This window comes from Dasypus novemcinctus, chromosome 12 (assembly GCF_030445035.2).
Source record: "Dasypus novemcinctus isolate mDasNov1 chromosome 12, mDasNov1.1.hap2, whole genome shotgun sequence".
NCBI classification, from domain to species: domain Eukaryota; kingdom Metazoa; phylum Chordata; class Mammalia; order Cingulata; family Dasypodidae; genus Dasypus; species Dasypus novemcinctus.
Window position 1 is genome coordinate 96,896,537 of NC_080684.1, and position 23,241 is coordinate 96,919,777.

The window sequence follows — 23,241 nt, forward strand, 5'->3', positions numbered from 1 at the left end:
TGTCTCTCTGGCAGAGGGGGACGTCCAGCGGGACCGGGCAGACAGGCAGGAGATTCCTGGCTGTGTGTGATCCATCTGTGGAATGACAGCCTCAGGAGCCCAAGAGAAGTAGAGGGGAGAGAGCAGGGCCCCTAGGTAAGGGTTGGGCCGGCTGCAGCCTCAGTCCAGGAGAGCTGGCTGCTGAAGAGGCCACCAGGAGCCGAGGAGAGCTCCCGCGTAGCCCCGGGTGCTGCTGGTGACTTTTCCGGAAGGCTGGCTGGTGCGCCCCCTGCTGGCGAGGCTGGGTCACTGGCCACGCTCCGTGCGGTCAGGACAGCCTTGGGAGCCCGGCAAGCCCTGCCCTGCTGGTTGAAGAGGGCAGCGCCCGGGCTAAGGTGGTCCAGCAGGGACTGGGACGCCACGCCTCTGCCATCCCCAACTGCACTTTTGGTCACCTTTGGACATTCCCCCCCCCCTCCAGACATGTGCCTGCCGTGGCGAGGTGAATGGCGCCCCCTAGAGTTATGCAGAAGTTATGGGTCTCCTCTGAGTTCTTATAGGGGAAGGGTCCTCTCTCTTTCATTTTGGAAACACAAAACACTAGGAATTGGGGAAGGTTTGGGGGAAATGTTTGACCATTGGAGGAACTTCTAGATTTAAAAAAAATCCCGAACTACTTGCTATGGTATAAATATTTAAGTCTGGACCAGTTATCTAGCCTCTCTGAGCCCCATGGGTAAAATGGGGATAATAATACTTACCTGAACTAGATGATGCTTCTAGCCCAGGGCTTGGCACACAGCAGAAGCTCTGTCCTAATGGCTAACATTTACTTAATTTAGTAATAACACTTATATGTACGTAATCACATTATGATGTAAATATTGCAAATGGTGTCATGTGAAGTTTGAAGGCATTGGTTAACTAGCCACGTCTTACAGCCACAAAGACCCAAACCCTGGGCCCTGGCACTCTGAAAGCCTGTTCTCAGGTCACCTACCCTCACCCCAAGGGTAAGGAACAGCATTGGCACCGAGGCAAGGATAGGATTGGATTTGATGCAAAGAACAAAAACAGCAGTTGAAAGTAATCAGAATGTTCTGACATTCTGAACTTGAGAAAGAGGAGGACGGAATCCAAAATATCCAGCAGGGGGTGAGTGATAGCTTAGTCACAGGCTGACAGTGGATGTGAAATGAGCTACTCAGACATGGAGGGTGGGGGTGCTAAGAAGACGAGGGGTTCAGAACAGGAGACAGTGACGTGCTCAGGCGAGAACTTGGGGATGTATTTTATGTCCCTCCAGCTCTATCTGGTAGAGAGAGACTCTCAGGTCACTTAAGGTCACAGGGGCTTAGTGTGTGAAATGGCAGTGCTCTGCTCTAAAGCCTGGGTCAGTTGGGTGGCCTTTCTCTCTAGCTTTCCCTCCAACTCCAGCAGGGAGAAGGTGGTTGGGTGGGTTCACCCCTGACCGGTGGGAACCAAATCTTAAAGGGCCGCCTTAGGCTCTGGCACTGTTCTCTGGCCCAAGCAACGACAGAGCGGCAGGATTGGTCTGATGAAGCAAAAATTGTTTGAGCTTTGCTCAGGCAGTACGTTCCTATGTGACCTCACTGAATCCTCAGCATCCTGCATGAGGTTGGTACTGTTATTATTCCCACTTTAGAGATGAGGAAACTGAGGTTCATAGGGGTTAAGTGACTTTCCTAACATCACCCAGCTGGCACCCAGCTAGCAAGCGGCCAAGTCTTATCTGGGAGCCTGTGCCCTTCACCGCCTCTGTCCTGTCCCATTCCATGCAGGGTCGAGAGCCATATTAAAGAGCACCCGAGGGGAAGCGGCTGTGGCTCAATCAGCTGGGCTCCCGCCTACCGTATGGGAGGCCCTGGGTTCATGTCCCACGGCCTCCTTGTGAAGGCAGGCTGGCCCGTGCGCCGCAGAGAGCTGACAGCCCGTGTGCTGCGGAGAACTAGCGCAGCAAGATAACGCAACAAAGGGAGACAAGCAGATACAGAAAAAATGTGCTGCAAATGGACACAGAGAAGAGACAGCAAAGAATGGAGCAAGCCACAAAGGGGGGGGGGGGAAATGAATGAATGAATGAATAATAATAAATAAATAAATCTTTTAAAAAATAAAAAGCACCCGAGGTCACTCTTCCCAGAAGGGACAGCAGGGGGCAGTGGAACCAGTTGGCATTTGAAGTTTCAGCCCTATGCAGGGTAGCCTGGAAAAGTGTCTATGGAATGTTTGGTTTTGGATTATCATCCTCTAAATGGGGAAAACATGCACAAAACTCTGAAGTGCCAGTCCATGATTACAAGTAGGGCCGTCTGGAATTCCATTCCTTGTCAAAGGCCTCTGGAGCCACTCTCTAAAGCCTGTAGCGCAGGGGCCATTTCTGACAGCTTCACTGTGGCTCGAGGCCTGGCCCATCGTAGGTGCTCCACACACACAGTGACGGCACTGCGAGGAGGGCTGGGAGGGAGGGGCGGTCCAGAGCCCTTCTCCAGAGGTGGGAGGCCCCTCTTCTCTCCAGCCCATGCTTTCCCACCCGGCAGAGCCCAGGCGCAGGCAGGGATGTGGCAGCATCTGCCAGCTCTCCTTGGCTCCTGCCACCTGGTTCTTGGCTGGGTCCCCGCACGGTGAGGCTGTGGCTTCAGGTTGCTGGCGGAGGGATGCTGGCATCCAGAGATATGGAGGGACCTCTGAGGGAAGGAGGGGGAACGGAAGGTACTGGCCCCGCCTCCCCCTGACACTTCAGGCCTCCAGGCAAGAGGGTGCGAGGCCAAGCCAGGCAGCTCCTGTGACGTGGCAGCGATGGGCGCTGGCACTGGAGTCAACGGGCCTGCGCTGGGCCGGCCATTGGACGGCGGCATCCTCATCTGTAAATGAGGGAAAGAAGGCCTGCTGTATGGGGGCGGGGGGTTCTGTGGGAGGCAGGACAGCAAAGCAGCCACCTGCTTTGCCTTCAGGGGCAATGAGACCAGGCTTTGAGGCCAGCTGTGCCCCAGCAGCCATTTCCAGCACGACCTAGGGAGGGCCCACAGTCTCACCATCAGTAAGATGGGATGGGAACAGGATCACTCCCGAGGGGCTGTTGTGGGAATTAAATGAGATACTGAATGGGAGCCTGCTGGCACAGAACAAACCTCAAAAAGTGACAGCTGCTACTGCTGTTGTTGTTGCTACTGCAGAATGCCTGGAACACAGTCTCTGGTGCGTGAAAGATGATAAACCAATGGTAGCTTCTACTCTAACTTGTCTTCATTGGATACTCAGAACCATGTCAGCACGTATGTAGCTAAATTCTTTAAAAACAATAAATGGAAATACAGTGTGAAATACTGATCCCTGTCTTGCAGACAGTTCCAGTGTTTTCATTTGTTTGGTTTTTGTTTTTGCTGTTTTTGCTCCACTCACGACCTCTGAGCCAGGCCCTGAGATACGGCAGCTCGGGGACAGTGTGTGACCTCAAGAAGGTCATGGTGCAGGAGGGGAAAAGCAAGAAAGTAGTGTGGTGGAAGGAGCAGGGCCCACATGGTGAATCTTGGTTTCCCCCACCTTTCTCCCTCCCTGTCCCCAGGGTCTCCCCCCACTCCACCCTGACCATCCGCCATGTGTACCAGTGCCAGATTAAACTTCCCCGAATGTTCACAACACTCCTGGGTGCTGTCCAAGCCCTGCCACAGAGTCCACCTCATCACCGGGGAGTCTGCACTGGGAGAAGCAGCCCCTGATGGGCAAGGGCTGGCCCCGGAAACCTGGCATCTGCTCCACATCTGCTGCGACTTGCTGAATGGCCCTGGGTAAGTTACTCTAGTCTCAGGTCCTCAGTTTTGTCACATTAAAGGAGGAGGTTGTGAGTGACATCACGGCAACATAAGGCATCCCCTGTGTGAAGGCTGGGTTCCTGTGTCAACTTGGCCAGGTAATGGTGCCCACTTATTCGATCAGCATGCACTGGCCTAATTGTTACTGTGAGGACATGTCATGGACTTAAATCATCAGTAAGCTGATTGCATCTATGGCTGATTATCTCCACAATCAACTGAGGGGATTGCCTTCAGCAGTGAGAAGCATCTCATGCAATCAGTTGGAGGCCTTAAAAGGAGCAGTGAGGATTTCATCTGTAGAAGAGAGAATTCTCATCTCTGCTTGAGCCAGCCAGCTCCTCCCGGGGAATTCATCAAAAACCCTCTTTGGAGTTTCTAGCTTGCAGCTGGCCCTATGCAATTTGGACTTCTGCATCCCCACAGTTGTATGAGACAATTTTATAAAATCTCATAATATTTACAGATATTTCCTGTTTCCCTAGAGAACCCTGACTATTACAACTCAGAATCAACTAATAAAAGGACAAAACCCACTTGCTTGGAACTCCGGAGGACGACAGAGACTGGAGAGGGACTCCACAAATGCCGAATCAAAGAAAAGGAAAAATAATCATCAGAATCAAGTAGGAGATTTTCATCTGGGCCCACCAGTCTGGACCCCACCCCCTCATTCAGTCCACACAGCTTGGGGGTCACGAAAAGGCCGCACAACCGGGGTCTGTCCTGCCCTGGAAGCAGGTGAGGGAGCCACTCACAGCAGCGAGTTAGAACCCCCTGCACATCCAGGCCCAGGGACCCAAGTCCACAGTGACAGGGGGCAGAACACAGTGGCTGAGGAGAGCCACGTACAAAAGTAACCCCAGAGGGGGAAAAAATGAGACTGTGGCAGAACTGTTGGCTCAGTCCTTTGCTGGACTACACAGACACAAAAATGGACCTTTCTGGATTGACCTCATCTGGCCCCCCAGGGCAGGATACCCTAATAGAGAAGAAACCAAAGACAGAAAAGCCTCATGGAAAAAAGGGGGTAAAACTGAACTTCTGTAAACTAGGATGGGTCCCAGAACTGAAAGTATAAGGAAAAGGGGGCACTGAGTGAGGGAGAGAATTTTAACAAATCCTAGGAGCTGGAGATAGGGGAGAGGATGTGACTCAAGCAGTTGAGTGCCTGCCTCCCTCACGGGAGGTCCTGGGTTCAGTTCCCAGTGCCTCCTGAAAAAAACACAAACAAACAAAAAACAAAACAAATGAAAATACCAAGTCAGGGAAGCTGGTGTGGCTCAGTGGTTGAGCATTGGCTTTCCACATACGAGGTCCTGGGTTCAATCCCCAGGCTGGTACCTCAAAAATAAATAAATAAACAAACAAACAAATAAATAAATAGGAGCGGGAGAGAAAATTCTACACAAAAACAGACAGGTCAGATCAGATCAAGATTCCCAGAGAAGTAATAGAGGAAAGGAAGCTTTCTCCTGGAGGTGAAACAATTGTACACAAAATGCAATCTTAAAAATTGTACTACATATCCAGGGCAAGAATCAGGTGAAGAAGAGCTGAGAAAATCTGGATAGTTAAACACGAGGTACTCTAAAGGTCCAGAATAGTTGGACCAAGCATTAAAGAAGGGCCTTAATAAAAAGCTAGTCAACAATAAAACCCAAGGCAAGAGGGAGAAACTGACCTTCAGAGTTACCTGATCTAGATAACCAGATGCTCAGACAGCAGCAAAACATTACATGCCATACTAAGAAACAGAAGAGATGGCTCAGTCAAGGGAATAAATTTAAACTTCAGAGTAGACATAGAATTTGGAACAACTAATTAAAGAAGTTCAAACAAATCTCCTAAGTAATTCAAGAAGAGAAGGAAAATATGGATATAGAGCTAAAGGATTTTAAGTAGACAAGTTTGAGTATAAAGAAAAAATTTAAAGTTTAAAAAGTCACGTAACAAAAATTATGGGGATGAAAGGCACAATAATGGAGATTAAAAATACACTAGAGGCATACAATGGCAGATTTGAACAGGCAGAAGAAAGAATCAGTGAACTAGAAGACAGGGCAATCAAAAGCATACAGTCAGAAGAACAGATAGGAAAGAGAGTGAAAAAGTAGCATTTGAGTGACAAATGAAGCATACAAACATATGCATCATGGGTGTCCCAGAAGGAGAAGAGAAGGAAAAGAGGGCAGAAGGAATATTTGAAGAAATAATGGCCAAAAAAATCTCCCAACTCTTATGAAAAATATAAATATACACGTCCAAGAAGTGCAACATACTCCAAACAGAATAAACACTAGTAGACATAAACAGCAAAATAGAGAATTCTGAAAATAGCAAAAGAAAACCAATTTGTCACATACAATGGCTCCTCAATAAGACTAAGTGTGGATTTCTCATCAGAAACCATGGCGGCGAAAAGGCAGTGGTGTGATATATTTAAGGTACTGAAAGAAAAAAATGCGGGCAAAAATTCTTTATTGGCAAAATTGTCCTTCAAAAATGAGAGAGATTTTAAAACTCCACAAATAAACAAAAACTGAAAGAGTTCATCCACATAAGACCTGCCCTACAAGAATTACTAAAGGGTGTTCTTTGGGTTTGAAAGGAAAAGACGGGAGAGAATGGCTTGTAGTAGTGTGAAGAAATGAAGATCTTCAATAGATGTAACTAAAAGGGTAAATGTAAAACCCAATAGAACTGTATCCTCAATATAAAACTCTACTCTTTAATTCTTATAAGGGGCATAAGAGTTAAAATACAACTGAGCAAGAAAAAGGCATATTTCCTGATAACGGATATGTAAAATATAAAGGGATAATGTGGGACAAAAACAACATAAAGAGAGGAAACAGAGGGATATGGGAGCAGAGAACATTTATGCTGTTGGAACTAAGTTGGTATCTTTTCAAATTAGTAGGTCATGGGCATAAGTTGTATAATACAGACCTCAGGGTAACCACAAAGAAAGTATTTTTAAAATAAACAGGAACAGAAGTGAAATGTGGAGCCACTCACAGCAGCAAGTTAGAACACCATAAAAGATCAACCATACAGAAGAGGAGATTGCAATAAAGAAAAAGAGAGAACAAAAAAGATATGACATAGAAAAACCAAAGGACAAAATGGTTGAAGTAAGTACTGCCTTTACAATATACTGAATATTAAGAGATTAAACTCCCCAATCAAAAGACACAGATTGGCAGAATGGATAAAAAAGCACCATCCAACTATATAGTGTTTACAAGAGACTCACCTTAGACCCAAAGACACAAACTGGTTGAAAGTGAAAGGATGGAAAAAATACCATGCAGATAGTAGCCAGAAAAGAGCTGGGGTAGTTATATTAATATCGGACAAAATAGACTTTAAGTCAAAAGCTGTTACGAGAAACAAAGAAGGACACTACATATTAATAAAGGGGCAGGTTGGGTCTCTACAGCTCTAGGACTGAACTTTAGCCTCCTCAACTTCACTCCTCATGTGAACTTGTTTCATCCAAATGGGCCCCTGATTGGCTCTGTTCCTTCCCCTCTGGACTTAGCTCTTTCTTCTTCTCTGACTTGATCCACCCACTCCTCTCCCTACCTCCCCGACAGCTGTCCTGGGCTCCTTTCCTGAGCTAACTTTTCATGTTTCTTTGGGGGTCTCCTCCCCTCCCAAGACTGATGATAGCCCCACCTCTTCTCTCCAGCTCAGGTTGCTCTCCTGAGTGTCACACCCGGAGGGATAATTGTCACTTGCCCCACGGAAACTGCAGCACAGCTTGCCCCCCAAGCAACCTCCTCATCTCCCTGCCTGCCCCCAAATTTGCCTCTCCTATACTGCCCTACCTCTCAGACTTTGTGATGGAACCACGGAGACTTGCTTCAAGCCTGAAACCAGGGTGGTCATTCACTCCTGTCTTATCCTGATGACCCTGCCTTGGTTCAAGCTCCCCCCACTCCTGTCCCAGTTAGCAAGTGGCCTCCTAACAGGTCGCTTGTGTTTTGAACATTCCCCCCCTGCAGCCCCCAGAATGATCCATGTTGCAAAAGGATCATATCATTCCTCTGCCTACAATCCTGAAATGGGTAAAGATGTATCTCCTGCTCATTTTGTGCCAGCAAAACATTGTTGAGGGCTAAGTACCAGAAGTGGGGCTAATCTTTCCAGGCCAGTTCATATCCCACCTCATTCATTCATTCTTCATTCATTTGTTCAATATTGAATGTTAGTTCTCTCCCCTGAGCACCAAGTACCACTGTTCTTCACTTATGGTTATGACCTAGTTGACTTTTAAACTAAAGCTTGTTTAAATAAAGTGAGTAGTTGTAAGTTTTAAAATACCGAATGCTACACATTTTACAGACATTACATAATTTAAGCCACTCATCAATGCTCTAGGGTAGTAACTATTACAATTTCCATTTTGCAAAAGAGAAAAACAGAGACATAAGAGAGGAACTTGCTCAAGCTCATACACCTGGTGAGATCCCAGGAGCAGGATTCTACAGGATTCTGGTAGCTCCGTGACTGGCTCCCTACCAAAGCAGGCTCTTGGGCGCGGGTGTGGGGATGCCTGCTCTGCCAGAGTGTGCGCCCACGCCCCTCCCCATTTGCAGATAGGCACACTGAGACCTCTCCCAAAACGTCATCTCACAAAAGCCAGGATGAAAACCCAGGTCCAGCACCCTTTCCTCTCCAGCTCCCGAGAAATCTTTCCCAAGGAGCGCTGACCACCTGTGGCCGGGGAGCGAGGGGACCTTGGCGGGGGTTGGGGGAATGGGGGGGATGCATGGGCGCTCGCCAGCTGCCACTCACCAGCTGAGTCGGGAGGTTCCCTTCACTCGCGTCCACATGCGTGAAATGGGTGCCGTCCAGTAATACGACCCTCACAGGGCTGCTGAGACTTTTAAATACACAGCGTCTCCAGCATAAGGAAGCACTCAGCCAACCTCACGTCCAACTACACTGCCCGGCAGGAACTTAGTGGGGGAACTACCCCCCCCCCCCCCACACACACACACACAAAGGGCAGAATGAAAGAAAATTAGAAAACAGAGGCAAGTAAGGGCTACGGGAATCGCGGGAGGGAGAAGTTTCGTCCCCCGTCAGCTGTTAGGGAACCCAGACTGGACAAGGGAAAAACAATCCTGTGGGGAGCAAACAGGGCGAGGGCTGCTGGACTGGGGAAGCGGACCGTCCCCAAACACACAGTATTTGACCAGAAGGCTTCTTGCCGAGCCCCCAGCGAGTGTGCTCCCAGCAGGGCCCACGCGGGCGGTGGCGGCGTCAGGCACACGCGCACCCGCCAGGCCCTCACCTCGCGGTGCCCCTCGCCCGGCGGGGGGCGGCGCGGACTACAGCTCCCGGCATGCCCCGCGCGCGCTACCTGCCCGCCCCCTGCGCCCGCAGCCCGAGGATGCAGACGCCAGGGCGAGCGATGAGGATGGAGGCCGGCGAGGGAGCGCCGCCGGCGGGGGCGGGGGGCCGCGCTGGGGGCGGCTGGGGCAAGTGGGTGCGGCTCAACGTGGGGGGCACGGTGTTCCTGACCACCCGGCAGACGCTGTGCCGGGAGCAGAAGTCCTTCCTCAGTCGCCTGTGCCAGGGGGAAGAGCTGCAGTCGGACCGGGTGAGGCCCGCGGGGTGGGTGGAGGCCCGATGGGGAGGGGGGGGTGTCCTCTGCTCGCCAGAAATGGGGGTGTCCGGCGTGACCTGCCCCGCCAGGCCGGGAACGCGGCTGGATTTATTTTCCAAGAGCTGGAGGCGGGAAGAACGGGAAGGGAGGGGGAGGAGGAAGTAGAGCTGAGAGCGAGGGATGTGCCCATTACCTTAGCAACGGGACAACGCGAGGCTCGCGGCCGTTTGGAGCCTTTGAGGGTGCCCTGGGCTAGCACCCCAGGAGGCTGGCGGGTTGCAGATTCCCTGATGCTTTTGGGCGGTGGGGACCGCCAAACACTGAGGGCCTTGCCTCCTTCCTAAACAGGACTCGGTTGGAGTTGAGGTTTCTCCCCACCCTTTGGGGAGTGGGTGGCCGAGGGGTGCAGCGAGCTGGACAGAGGATTCCCCGGGTGCCCTCGGAGCTGGGCTCAGTCTGGCAGCAGCACTAGCCGGCAGGTCCCACTTCTGGGCTTGCATCCTGGCTCTGCTGCAAACTGCCTGCATGACCTTGGGTTCTGGGCTTTGCTTTCCAGTCTGTCACCAAAGGGGACTGGTCTGGAGATGACCTCAAGGCCCCCTGTCCCCACCCCCTCGATCCCCTCCATGCTGTGACCTTGGGCACCTTCTGAGGTCTCGGTTTTCCCTCTGTGGAGTTGAGCTATTGATGCCCGCCCTGTCCCCTTGCAGGCTGCCAGTGTCCAACAAGGTAGTGGCTCCTAGCTGGGAAGCGTGTAAACACTTCCCAAACGACTGGGGAGGTGGTAGAGACAGTGTGGGGCTGGCTTCAGGGGAACAAACTCTAAGTGGGACCACCGAGCCCTGCCCTGAGCCAGGCACCTCTCAGACCTCGTCTCAGCAGTGCTCACAGTGATACCCCAGGCTTAGTTATCCAGAGAGGAGTGCGCCTTGGGGGACAAGTCCTTTGCCCAAGGTCACACAGCCTGGGAAAAGGCAGGGGCAGGATTTGAACCCTATTCCATCTGACCCCAAAGCCTTTTTGCTGCCTTGTGCTGCCTCCTTTTCTCCAGTCCTTTACGTGGACCTGAAGCAAGGAGTTGGTGTGGGCCTGGGCAGTCCTCACCCTCGTCTCACTCCCTGGGCCCCTTCTTCTGTAGGATGAAACCGGAGCCTACCTCATTGACCGTGACCCCACCTACTTCGGGCCCATCCTGAACTTCCTCCGGCACGGCAAGCTGGTGCTGGACAAGGACATGGCTGAGGAGGGTGAGTCGGTCCCACCCCTGCCCTCTGCAGCCTGCCGGGGCCTTCCTTGGAAACCCAAAGCCATTTCTCACAGCCGCGAGGGACATCTGCTTCCATGTTCTCTGCTGCTGTCCACCCCCGGCAGGGCTGAATGCAAAGCCCCTGCCCAGGTGACAGGCCCCAGGGAGCCAGGAGGCCCCCGGCCTCTGTGTGGGCAGGAATGCCTCTTCTCCCTGGCCTCCGGGGAGGCCCAGAGGTGGGTGTAAGGGGAACGGGAGGAGGCAAGCATGGAAGAGGTATGGCCCCCTTCTCCCCGGGAGCCGGGACCTCATGTTGGTGGGGGCTGCAGAAGGCAGGTGGGTGGAGCAGGTTACACTTCTCTCAGTCTCTGCAACACAGTCCTGGTTGTGGGTGGGGGTGGGGAGGGGAGGGGGCTGCAGAGCATGGGGGGTTTGACCTCTTCAGGGCCTCACTGGCTGATGCCCTGCAGGCCCCCATACCTGAGCCCAGCAGACCCTGAGGGAGCCCCACCTCAGGAGGATGGCTTCTGGGCAGAGTCCCAGCCAGGGGTAGGTCCTAAAATCCGGTGCCAAGACAGTACTTCCTTGGAGCACGGGTGTGGCTCTGGGTTGGCTGACCAGGCCAGGCCAGCCAGGGCTTGTCATCTCCTGAGTCTCCACCTCTTTCCTGTGTATGTAAAGTGGGGGCGGTGACGCTGGCTGTGGAGAGCAGGGGTGGGACTCCAGCTGCTGTGCACGGCTCTGGTGCCTCGTGGGTGTCTAGCACCACCCAGCCTTCCCCATGCTGGTTCCAGGCTCCCCTCCATGATCCCCGTGGGATACAGTGGTCAGAAGATCGAGCGCGCCCCAGAGGGTCAGAGCTTCAAAGCCAGAGCCTCAGTAGCTGCTGGCTCTGCGGAGCCCCAGAGGAGCTTCCTGGCAGGCCCTAAGGGAGCACGGGCACCGGGGGCGTGGCCAGGCCCAGGAGCGGGTCCCAAGGGAGCCCACGCGAACGCTTCAGCTGCGTCACAGCCAATACCTGTTTACAGGTTACTCCCATACCTTCAGACGGGGCCAGGGGAAGCTGGGAGGAGACTTGTTGACTGCCTGACCCTGGGCGCAAATTCCTTAACCTCTCTGTGCCTCCATGTCCCCCTCTGTGGAGTGGGGCTGCTACTAGCACCCACCTCACTGAGTGGCTGTGAGGCTAAAAGGAGCCAGAGCAGGTGCAGCCCGGCATGCCTGGTGCCGCGGGCGCTCAAGGCCGTGTTGGCTGGCTCTCGTCTGAGGGCCCTGCGCACGGCCCCGGGGCGATTCCGTCACGCGGGCCGCAGTACTCACTGACTGCCTGCTCTGTGATAGGTCCTGTGCAGGTGCCAGGGCAGCAGGATCGGTCAGACACGGGTCCTGTCCCCAGGGAGCCCAGAGGCCAGTCGGGGAAAGGACCAGAAGGACCCCCCACCCTAGAGGAGCGCTCTGGGATAGGCACTTCCCTGGCGGGCTGACTTGCTTAACCTCTCACTGCTCCCTTCGGCTCCCTTCACTGTCCAATGGAGGCAATAACGCCGGCCTTCCCCGTGGCTCCAGGGCTTGTGATGAGCGAATGAGGGGCTCTGCAAACTGTAAAGTGCTGTGCTCAGGAAGATGCACATGCACAAACATTAGAAACTGAGAGTGGGAAAACGGGCTCTGAAGTCAGAGGAGGTCAAATCTGAATCCCACCTTTGCCTCTTACCGGCTGTGACCTTGGACAAGCTACATCCCTTTTCAAGCCTCGGTTTCCCTATTTGTTCAGTGGAGATAATGAGAGTACCATGATGTAATAATGGATGCCAAGTGCCAGCACAGTGCCTGGCACATAGTATGGACTTGCTATGGAGTGTGTAATGGGGCCAGCCAAGGCCCTTCTCACTGTGGGGCTCTAAGGTCAGTCCCAATGAGTCTGTCTCTTGATAGCCCCAGAGCAGCCCTGGACAGGTGTCCTGGCAGGTGTCCCGAGCCACCATGTTCAGCACAGTGGAGAAGATAGAGGGCTGAGTGGTGGGGGCACCTCGGCCCCTTCCACTGGGAGGGTGGATCTAAGGAAGGAAGTGTTCCCTCTCACTTGATCCCTGAGCTCAGGCACTTAACTCACCCTTGCGAGGTGTGTGGCTGCATCAGAAGTTGGTTAGGGGCGGAAGGAACAAGGGGAGACTGGGGCAGGTGGGGTCCTGGGAGTGACCCGAGCTGCTCTGTGCCAGGGGTCCTGGAGGAAGCTGAGTTCTACAACATTGGCCCACTGATCCGCATCATCAAAGACCGGATGGAGGAGAAAGACTACACCATCACACAGGTGGGGGCAAAGGGAGCCTCTGGGGCGGGGAGTGGGCTGGGGAGAGGGGAGGCAGGAGAAAAGCTGGAGAAGACGGGAACGGCCTTGCCCTTGGGGAGGCCACGCTGGCCTGTTGGGCTGGTGTTGGGGCTCTCAGCTGCCTAGCACTGGCCCGTTCACTGTGTGGCCTGGAACCAGTTGTACCGCACTCTTTGACCTTGATTTCCCCTTGGAGAATACAGAAGTGCTGAGAGCTCCCCACCCATCCCTTCCTCACAGGCAAAGTAGGGTCAGTGTGGAGGTGCAGGGGAGGGGGGCCTGCCAGGGGCAATGCACACTTAGTAAATTGTTCATTTCGTGGATTAGATGGTCCCCTGCCAGGCACAGCACGTGTTTTGGGGGCCGGCATTTCTGAGCTTGGATTCTGGGCCTCAGAGGCAAATCCACAGGAAGATTCACCCAGGAACAAGGGAGATACTCAGCCCAGCCTTGGAGAGATGGGAGATGGGGAGGAGTGGGAGGTACCCCCTCCCAGTTCCAGAGGATTGAAGGGAGGACGCTCCATGTCTCTTGGAGGACTGAACTCAGTGACCCAGACTGTCCCTTTGGCCCCCACCCTCCCCCTGTATCACCTGGGTTCCAGCTCTGGCTCTGCCACCTTCTACCTGGGTGGCCCTGAGCAAGTAACTGAACCTCTCTGAGCTTTAGAGAAAATCCTATAACTCATAGGGCTCCTGGAGGGATTAAAGGAAATCACACACACCAAGTGCCTGCACATAATGGGTGTTTTTAGGGCACAGCTCCTTCCTCCTACCTTGCCCTTGCCCACCTCTTCTTTCTCTCCCTCTCTCCTTCTAGGGGTATATGGTTGCAGGGGGTGGGGAGGAGAGAAGCAGCAGCTGGAGGGTGGGGACAGCAGGTGCTTGTCACACCTTGGGGTGCCTGGGGACCCTCCACGTGCCTCTCTCCACAGGTCCCGCCCAAGCACGTGTACCGTGTGCTGCAGTGCCAGGAGGAGGAGCTCACGCAGATGGTCTCCACCATGTCTGACGGCTGGCGCTTCGAGCAGGTGGGCTGGGGCACGCCGGCCCATCCAGGACCTCTTGGCCTCTGGACACAGCAGGCCCCTCCCTCCTGCAGCCGAGGCCTGAGGTCCCCTACCACGGTCCCCACCGTGAGGTCTTCTTAAGTCAAACTAAGCGAGATTCACAAAGGCCAGTTGGGCAGCAGATTCACCAAGGAGGGGACGGGAGCCACCGCTGGTTGCAGGGCGGCATCGGGCGTCCCTTGGGTGGGAGTGCTCACAGCATCCGTGTAGTAGTCTACACTGCAAATCTCTGGCCTCAAAGTGACAGTCGCTCAGGTGCACGGAGATGAAAGCCACACAGGTGAGCGGGGTTCACCCTGGCCTAGCACCCCACACTCCCTCAGAGCCAATGCCTCTTATAGCAAGTCCACACAGACAGCATCCGGGGTCCCACAAGGAATGTGCTCAGTTACGCCCGTCACCACACTGAGGGAAGCCCAAAGCCGTGGCATCCCATCAGGTATGGTTAGTGACACATGGTGCTCCCACGCAGCTGCAGTTTCCCAGCCAGGAGGCTTTTCCCAGCAGTCAGGCCTAGTGATGCAACTGATGTCGCACCTTATCAGGCTTCAGAGGAAGAGGCAGAAAGTTAGCCCCAGGTCACATCTGCCCTTAGAGAGGCTTCCGCTGGCCCTTTATCCACAGCTCCCCACAGCTCCAAGCTCCCCAGAAATGGCCGGCAGTTTGGGGGGAGGAGCCCAACCAAGGCATCAGAAGCCCCGATGCACACACAGGCCTCAGCGCTGACACGCTGTGTGGCAGGGCGCAAGGCCTACCTCCTCTCTGGGCCTCAGTTTCCTCGCCTGTAATGCCGGCCAGTAGTACCTCCTTCAAGACCTGTTGTGAGATGAGAAGGGCCGTGGATCTAGTTCCTAGCCTAGAAGAGGCCTGATCCTTGGAGCTAGCTTTACGCGGGTCATTGGAAGTGTGTCCATCCACAAGACCCAGAGAGGTTGCAGAGGCCCGGGTGCTAATCTCTTCCTGGCTGCCTCCCCTGTAGGCTTTGTCAGCCAGAGGGGCATATCTGCCGTAGTTATGTGAGGGCTGAACGAGATGGGACTTTATGTGGGTGCGGTTAGTCTAGGGACCCCACAACAAGGGTGAGCCCCTCTCAGGAGCTGCTGGGATCTCAGAGCCTCAGCCAGCAGATCGGGGCCATGGGTCGTTTGCCCTCTGGCCTAAGGAATGGACAACCTCTGCTTCCAGAAGGGAAGGGAATATTCTATGGGGCTCCACCGTGCAAACCCCACCCTGCAGCCTGGTCCTGGGGCTGCTCCAGCTTCACCTGGACAGGCAAGCAGCCTGCCCATCACAGGCCTCTGTTTGCTTTAGGAAGTGGCCTCCTGGGGCTGGGCTAGGCTGGGGGTGGGCTGGGGTGGGAACGCTGCGGTCCTCAAAGAGGAAGCGGGCTCAGCCAAGCCAGGGGGGGAGGGCGGTCCTGGGAAACGGAACCAGAGGCACGAGGGAGACGGGGACACGAAGTGCCTTTTGGAAATCCGGGGATGAGCCTGAGTAGGACAGCCAGGTCAGGATAGACGCTGCTGTCCTGATGTGTGCTGCTGTCCGTGCCACCCCTCCCCGCGGCTCCCGCCAGCCCCCACGCATCACCTTTCTCCCCCGTGCCTCCCCTCCAGCTGGTGAACATCGGGTCCTCCTACAACTACGGCAGCGAAGACCAGGCGGAGTTCCTGTGCGTGGTGTCCAAGGAGCTCTACAGCTCCCCCCACGGGCTGAGCTCCGAGTCCAGCCGCAAAACCAAGGTGAGCCCCAACCTCAGCCGGGCCGGCCCTGGGCCGGAGTGACCCCCTTTTCTCCACCGCTCCCTGCCCTCTGCCTTTCCATACCTGCTGCGTCTTTCTCCCTCCCACGTCCACTCATAACCCTCCACGGTCACAGCCGATGCCATCTCATGCCATGCTGTCGTGGTCCTGTCTGCCCCAGCCAGTTCCACAGGCCCAGGTGAGGGGAGCACGGGGATGGGGCTGCCCAGAGGGCATGACCTACGGGAGCGCCATGACTAGGGCCGGGCCCGTCGCCGCCCTCCTGGTGACCTCAGGCGAGTCCCCTCTCAGCACCCTCACGGTGTCCCCTGTGAAGGGAGGGGTGGCCCACGCAATCTGTGGTGCCTTGAAGCTGGATCTTCTGGGGTCTCAAGTGGCCAGCTTATTCCCCAGTGGCGGGGGGCTGTCCCCAGCTGGCCGGGGCTGGGGCGAGGAGGCCGCTTCTGGAGATTCCGGCGCTTCCTCAAGCCTCCTCCCCTGGCGCTCGGCAGGAGGGGTTGGGGAACTCGGCAGGTCCGGCCTGGGCTTCCGCCACGGCAGGGAGCAGCCTCCCGAGGGCACTTCCTGGCAGCACCCAGCCTGCTGTGGGGAGGGCAGTAAGCAGAGGCCAGGTCGCCCTGGGCCCAGAGTGGGTCAGACACCTTGAGGGAGGCTGGCGCAGCGGGCAGCAAGCCGGGTGGGAGGAGGGATGCCGTTCCTTGTGGGGGCTGTCCCTGTGCAGTGGAGCCTTGTGAACTCTGGCTTCCTGTCTGTCTGTCTGCCTCCCTGTCCTGCTGTGACTCCCCCTGCCCACTACACGCCCCTGGGTGCCAGGGGCTGGTGCTGCCTTGCGAGGGCACAGAGTGAGCCTGCTGCTTCTGCCTTCCGGAAATGTTCGCTGGGCCAGGTCCCGGGACCTGGGGTGCCAGCGCTGTAGCTGGCATCCCAGACCTGGGTACTGTCTGCCCTGAGGCTCCCCTGACCTCATGCCTCCTCTTACCTCTTGGCCTTCCTGGTCCCCCTCTGAGTGACACACCCACCCTGTCCCCTCCGTCCCCTTGCCCCAGCCTTGCTCTATGCCAACGGTAGCCAGACTGACCCACAGCATCCCCTGCGGGGGCCCATCTTCTGCTGGGTTTCCCCAGACTCTTCCCAGGCTTCTGGAGAAGCCCCCCAGCTTCTTTGGCCGAAGCCCTCCCCTCTCCTGGAGGACCCCTCCGTCTTGCCCGCCCCACCCTGCCCTGAGATAGGGGTCCACGGGGACAGCTGCCGCAGGCCCCGGCCCCCTCGGCAGCGTCTCCACTCTTTCTTCCCTGGGTCCGCCGGCCGGTGCACAGAGCATGGAGGAGCAGCTGGAGCAGCAGCAGGAGGAGGTGGAGGAGGTGGAGGTGGAACAGGTGCAGGTGGAGGCAGATGCGCAGGAGAAAGGTGCAGCCGACCCCCGAGGAGAGTGATTGCTAATAAAAGCCGGAGCCTCCCGCCCACTCCCGGCTGGAGCCAGCTGCGGGGCCCCGGGGGCCCCCGGGACTGGGGGGGGCGGGCCCACCAGGGTTAGCTCAGCCGCACCCGCCTCACCCGCATAACCATCCCTTCTCTCACTTTCTCTCCGCAGCCCAGGCCTCTCAGGATCCTGCTAACCTTTCCTTCCTCCCACCACCGCCTCCTCCTCCTCCTCCGCTCCCCGCTGGAGGTCCTGCCTCATCTCCATCCACCACTTCTTCCTCCTGGAGCTCATCTGCACCCTGCCTCCTCCCTCTCTGCTCCTGTCCGGGTCTCCTCTCTGCCTGCTCGCGCCTCCATCCCGGGGTGGCCCTGGCCCCCGCCTCCCGCCGCCCCCACCCAAGCCCCCCGGCCCTGCACCCCAGAGCGTCCTGCCTGCCGCCTCCTGCGCCCCTCCTGGCACCTCCTACCGCCCGGCCTGGGGCGGAGGGGCGCAGCGGCACCTGCTCGGTGCCCGCCCACCCTGCCGGGCACCTCTGAGGCCGGGCCTCGGCCCCCTGCCCTGCCCGGCCCCAGCGCCTGCCAGCCTCGCACTCACGTTTCCTCCTTGCAGGTCCCCGTCTGCACCCTCTCAGACCTGAGGCTGAGCTTGCAGTGAGGGCTGCTCCTCGGCCCCTCGCCCGCCCCCAGAGCTGCCATCCCTGGTTTGTAGCTCGGCCGAGCCGGAGGGAGGGCGGAAGCAAGGAGGGTGCTCATCTCTGGTTCTGTGGCCTTGAGCCGAGCTTTCAGCTGATTTTCTCCCCCGACCAAAGTTTCTCAGCCCCAGCTCAGCCTTGGGCTCTGAGAGGAGAAGGCAGTCAGGGGGCGGAAGCTCTTTCCCACCCACTGGGAAACGCCAGAGCCGGGTTGGGGAGGAGGGGGCACTGGAGCCGGCTTGCTGCCCTCACCTCCACGAATGCACCGGAGCCCGATTCTGCAGGGGCGGGGAGGTCCGGGACCACAGCTGGAGTCCGCCCCAGTTGGCTGTGGAGTGGTGTGTGGCAGGAAAAGCCCTGGCCGGGTGCCCACAGGCCCCATTCCATCTCAGCTGCCTGCTGTGTGACCTTGGGCAAGTCGCTGCCCCTCTTGGGCCATGGCTTCCCCTAAAATGGGGACAGACAGCTGCTCTCTGCAGCCCCGCTGGCCCAACACTGCAGTGACTGGCCTCTTGTCCCTGACAGAGACTCTGGTCAGGGTCCTTAGGCATCCATGTGAGTGCCACCCTGCAGCCCGATGGGGCTTGGAGCTCCCGGATGGATGGTTTGGGGTCCCCTTCCTGCTCCCCTCCTCGGCTCTGAACCCCGCTCCTGTGGGCCTCGGCCCCACTCACCTCTCCCAGAAGGGACCCTGGGACTCACTGGCCTCTTTTTCTCTCCCTCTCTCCCACCCCCTCTCCTCCTTTCCTATCTCCTCTCTGCCCTTCTGGCCCGCATCACCCCTCCTCACTGGCCCACCCCCACCCCTCCCCGGTTTTCTGACCACCCACCCTGCCCCCCTGCCCCTTCCCCCTCTTATTTTCTAGCTGTTACAAGCCAGAGGTACCCGGATGTGAGGCCTCAGATCACCTCCAGGGACTTGGGGTTCCGATCTGAAATCCTTTATTTTTGTACTGCCGGGTGGGCGCCTGGCCCGAGGTGGAGGACATGCTGTGCCCCCTGCCACTTCTGTCCAGCCCTGTGGGGCTGCAATCTACCCCCGCCTCCAGGGTTGGGGTGGGCGCCCCCTAGGTCCTTTCGAGCCCGGAGGTGGGCCCTGGGACCCCCGGGCACGACGTGGGGCGTCGTCCAGCGGTGCTCCCCAGGACCCTCTGCCCCCACCCCGGGCTCCCCTGCTGCATGGCGGAAACCTGCCCCCGGGCCCTGTGGCCTGGCCCCCCAGCCTTCTTGTCCCACCCAACCTACCTCACAGGGTTGTTGTGAGGGTGCAGAGAGGCGTGGGCACAGTGGGCACTCCCCCGTTCCCTCGGCTGGGGAGGGACCTGGCGTCACCCCCCAGCAGGGCACTCTTTGCAAAAGGAAGTGCAGGGGTTGGGGGCCAGGGGCCCTGTGGAAGGAGGGGTGGGTGGCTGGGTCTTCGTGGGGGCCGCCGTCTCCCCATCCTCACGGCTAGCGGAGCGCCCGGGCCGTGGCCGCGGGTCAGCAGGGCCAGCGGAGTGACTCGGGACCTCGCAATGAGGGGAAGGGGGTCCCAGCTTCTCCCCGGGGGGTCCGGGGGCATCCGGGCTGAGCAAGGGGCCCCTCCTGTGTCCTGACTCCCAGGATAGGTTCTTGCTTCTCAGCTCTGTCCGACCCCACCGTGTAATAAAACCTGAAGAAACAGCCGGCCTGGCTCCCCTCTTTCTCTGGGCCGCTCTTGGGGACGGGGGCCTCAACTCCAGGCGGGAGAATCCTGAAGGTAACGTCCTGTGGGCCCGACCTAGGAAGGTCCCAGGCTGGGGACCAGGGAAGGAGGGCCTGGCCGGCTGGGGTGGGGGGAGCCCTGGTTCCCCGTCTGTGCCCCCAGGCAGCCGTGACAGAGGCCGGGGTGCTGAGGGGGCTGGGAGCCTGGAGGGGAGGCCCTCCCACCCCCTGCTCTCCGTGTCCCCCCTACCATGCCTCTGAACCCCACAGGCCGCCCTTGTGCTTCTGAAGCCTCCCCTTCCTGCTAGGACGCTTCACGGCCACCAGCCCCCTCCCCGCTGCTGCCACCCCGTGTCCAGTCTGCGCCCAGCCCTCTCGATGACCTTGGAGTCAGACCCCAGCTCTAGCCCATTCCTTCCACATCCTAGTCCCACTGCGGGGGCGGGGCAGGGGCATCCCTGCAAAGGAGTGGCCCCCTGGCAGAGGGGAGGCGCCTGCTTGCTGGGTCAGGGCACCCTCCCACCCCACCAAGGCCACCAGGCAGCTTGTTAAAAGAACAGATGAACCCCGCCCCCTTTTTTATTTAAGACCGGGAGGGGCCCAGGGATCTGCATTTTAGCCGCTGGAGGCTGTGGGTGGAACCCAGCAATGCCCCACCCCCACCCCACTGCATCCGCCCTCACTGTGCTGCTGCACACCCCGCTGCCTTTGAAAGAACACTCTGGGCTGAGGCCCCTCTTTTTCTGGGTGCCCTTTTCCTCACCTCCAGCCTGGCCTGGTCTTGGACAACACCCCTCCCTCAAGGACTCTAGTGACCCAAGGCCTGACCCATCGGCCCGCCCTGACCACGCCGCCCCCTCGGCCGCCCCCCCGCCCCGGCTTGCTGAGATGCCACGGTTCCCGTTCCCCCCCTCGTCTGGCTGCTCCCCTCCTCTCTGCCAGCACCAGCTCTGCTCTGGGCCTGCTTGGCTGCCAGGTCTCCCCATCTCCCACCCTCCGGCCATCTCCCCCGGACCACCTTCCATGGCATCAGCCTCCCAGAGGCTGCACCCCTGAAACGCCCCATCCCAACCTCTCTGGCGCCACCATCTCCCTCTCGGAGGCCCCAGAGGCACCCGAGCCTTTCCCTCCGCAGGTCCCCAGGTCAGGCAGGGGTGCCTCCGTCGGCAGCTCTTCAAGCCGGGACCTGACAAGGCCTGGGTCTCTCCTTCCTCACCCCCATCTCCTGCAGGAGGCGCCTGTCCTTCCGGCTCTCCAGTCGGTCCCTGCTGCCCCCGCTGGGCCAGGCCCCCAGCCCCTGCTGGGACTTCTGCAGTGGCCTCTTACCTGGCCTCCCTGCCAGCCGCCTCCCCGCCGGTGCCAGTGGGTGATTCTAATATGGAGGTTCACTCCGGCCATTCCCTTGCCACAGAGCCTTTTATGGCTCCCCATTGCTCTCAGGGCCAAGTCTTGAGCTCAGCTCTAAGCCCTGTCATTTGGTCTGTTTGCTTTCCGAATTCCTTAGTCATTCTGCTCACAACCTGTGTTCTAAGTAACACGACTCGCTGCTCCCTGCTATGCCCTGCTCTTGGGATTCATGTCTTCGCACATGTTTGTCCCCTGCCTGGAATGCCCTTCCCCACCTTGGCCACTTTGAGCCCTGGTTCAAGTCCTGCCTCCTCCAGGCAGCCTTCCCTGACTTCCCAAGTTCTACACTGCCTTCAAGCCCCTTCACACTGGGTGATCACTGTCTTTTGACCTAGTCTGCACCCACCCCCGAGGTTAGAAACCAGGTTTTGTTTATCTGTGGCCCACAGCCTGGCACATAGTAGGAGCCTGTGACATGCCGAATAAATGCCTGAAAGAATGGGGAGGGGGCATTGTTGCAAAGGAGGAAGTAGGAGACTGGAAATCCTGTGACTGAGGCTCCTCTTCTAACCCCCGGGCGGCCACCAGGAGGTCTCTGCCCCTCTCTGGGCCTCCGCAAGGTTCTAGAAGGAGCCCTTCGTTTGCCCCGTCCCTCTGAACTACTGTCTCCCCAGGCTTTCTCCCGGGTGCCTGCCTCCCCGGCCCCCACCGGGGCCTGCTGGCCTCCTGGGGAGGGGGCTGAGCAGGACGCAGCGTCTGGTTCAGCGCAGTGCACGTCCCCATTCAAAACCCGGCGGCAGGCGCTCTGTCCGATGGCTTTATTCCACAGGGCGCCGGAGCTCACCTCCAGGGGCTGCTGGTGGTGGCCCGCGCGGCAGGTAGGGGTGGGTGAGGACCCCAGGTCCGGGGCCCCCCGTGCTTTGGCTTATGGTGGCAGCTGGCCCACGTGACTGTGGCGAGGGCTCTGAGGGCCTCCTCGGGAGCACCTCAGCCCCCTTCTCGGGTGGGCCCGGGCCCCCCTGGCTGGACTCTGTTCCCTGGAGCACTGCTGCCCGAGCGGCCTCTGCGTTAGGGATTAGGGGTGGGGCGGGGTGTGCAGAGGGGCCCTCTGGGGACCTGGAAGCCAGGAGCCCCCGTGCTGGGCTGCTTCCCCTCAAAGGGCTGAGGAACGGGGAGGAAGAGAGAGAATGGAGAGGGGCGTGGAGGGAGGATGGCAGTAGGTCTGTGCCCAGGTGCCCCGTCCTGGGCCCTTGGGGGTGTCCTGACTCCCCGCTTCTCGTGCCCTCACTGTGGCAGACAGATCTCCTGAGTCAGGGAGGTGCCACCTCCTGCCCCCACAGGGTGTCCCCCACTCCCGAGAATACTTGTTCCCCTCGCCAGGTGGCTGCCCTGGGCTCTCGGGGTCCAGGAGGGAGGCTCCAGCTTTGCAAGGGGGCTGCTCCCCCAGTCAGCACCTGCTGGATCCAACCAATCACGCCGGTGATGCGGGTGTAGACGCCAAAGTAGTGGGGCCGGCCGCAGCCCAGGCCCCAGCTGACCAGCCCCACCAGGAACCACCGGCCACTGGGCTCCTTGCACACCAGGGGACCGCCCGAGTCACCCTGAAGGGGGAGAAGAGACAGGCTGCCTCAGGGGGACGGTCCCCTGCCCTCCGGGCCAGGGCCACTGGGGTTCTCGTCCTCACGCTTGGAATTTGCTGGGTGGGTGTAGGGAAGTCACGCGCCCTCCTGAAGCCTCTGTTTCCCGGCCCCCACCCCCGCTCAGGCTGAGTAGAAAGAGCCGGGTCCTGCAGCAGGTGCCGGTGCGATGGGGTCTCCCGTGGGACCCTGGATGTGCGCCAACCCCACCCTCCACCCCGCCTCCCTCCATGGGCCGCCCCTCCCCTCCTGCCAGAGTCCTCCGGGCCCTTGGCGTGGGGGGGGGGGGCGCCTGGAGGTGCGCCAGCAGACGGCGCCCTCTTAGCCCTGCCAGCGCGGGCAAGGGCCCCGCTGCCCCCAGCCTCCGTCTCCACCTTGCTGGGAGCTAGGAGGCATCAGCGGCGGCCGGGGAGTGCGCGCCGCCCCTTGCTCTCGCTCTCCGGCCCGCCCCCGGGACTCACCTGGCAGGCGTCCTTCTTGCCCTTGCGGTAGCCGGCGCACAGCATGCGCGGGGTCACCTGGTAGCGGTAGGCCTCGCTGCACAGGTCCTGCGGCACCAGCTGCACGTCCACCTTCTGCAGGGCATTGCTGGTGGGGCCTGCCCGGGGGCCGGGGTCAGAG

General features: G+C 58.2%; 2 protein-coding genes across 11 annotated transcripts in view; one reads left to right on the forward strand and one right to left on the reverse strand.

Moving 5' to 3' along the window:
• The first annotated feature begins 9,157 nt into the window (after positions 1-9,157).
• On the forward strand, positions 9,158-19,618 carry KCTD17 (potassium channel tetramerization domain containing 17). 9 transcript variants are annotated; one of them, XM_058308774.2, is made up of 9 exons: positions 9,158-9,429; positions 10,574-10,682; positions 12,901-12,992; positions 13,945-14,040; positions 15,693-15,818; positions 17,156-17,246; positions 17,431-17,508; positions 17,872-17,962; positions 18,820-19,030. In XM_058308774.2, exons 1-9 carry the CDS (start codon positions 9,172-9,174, stop codon positions 18,887-18,889), a joined length of 1,011 nt encoding a protein of 336 aa, XP_058164757.1. In that variant the 5' UTR covers positions 9,158-9,171; the 3' UTR covers positions 18,890-19,030. The 9 variants fall into 9 exon arrangements, with proteins under 9 accessions (XP_058164757.1, XP_058164758.1, XP_058164752.1 ...); XM_058308775.2 differs by lacking the exon at positions 17,431-17,508 and having other exon boundaries at positions 18,820-19,618; XM_058308769.2 differs by having other exon boundaries at positions 17,872-18,945.
• A 2,168-nt stretch (positions 19,619-21,786) lies between these two features.
• Positions 21,787-23,241, reverse strand: part of TMPRSS6 (transmembrane serine protease 6) — a 37,412-nt gene continuing 35,957 nt past the window's right edge. For both annotated transcript variants that reach the window (XM_058308767.2, XM_058308766.2), the window contains 2 exons: positions 23,082-23,218; positions 21,787-22,584 (listed from right to left, as the gene is read on the reverse strand). In XM_058308767.2, coding sequence (XP_058164750.1) covers positions 22,294-22,584; positions 23,082-23,218 — 428 coding nt within the window. In that variant the 3' untranslated portion in view covers positions 21,787-22,293. The remainder of the gene's footprint in view (positions 22,585-23,081; positions 23,219-23,241) is intronic.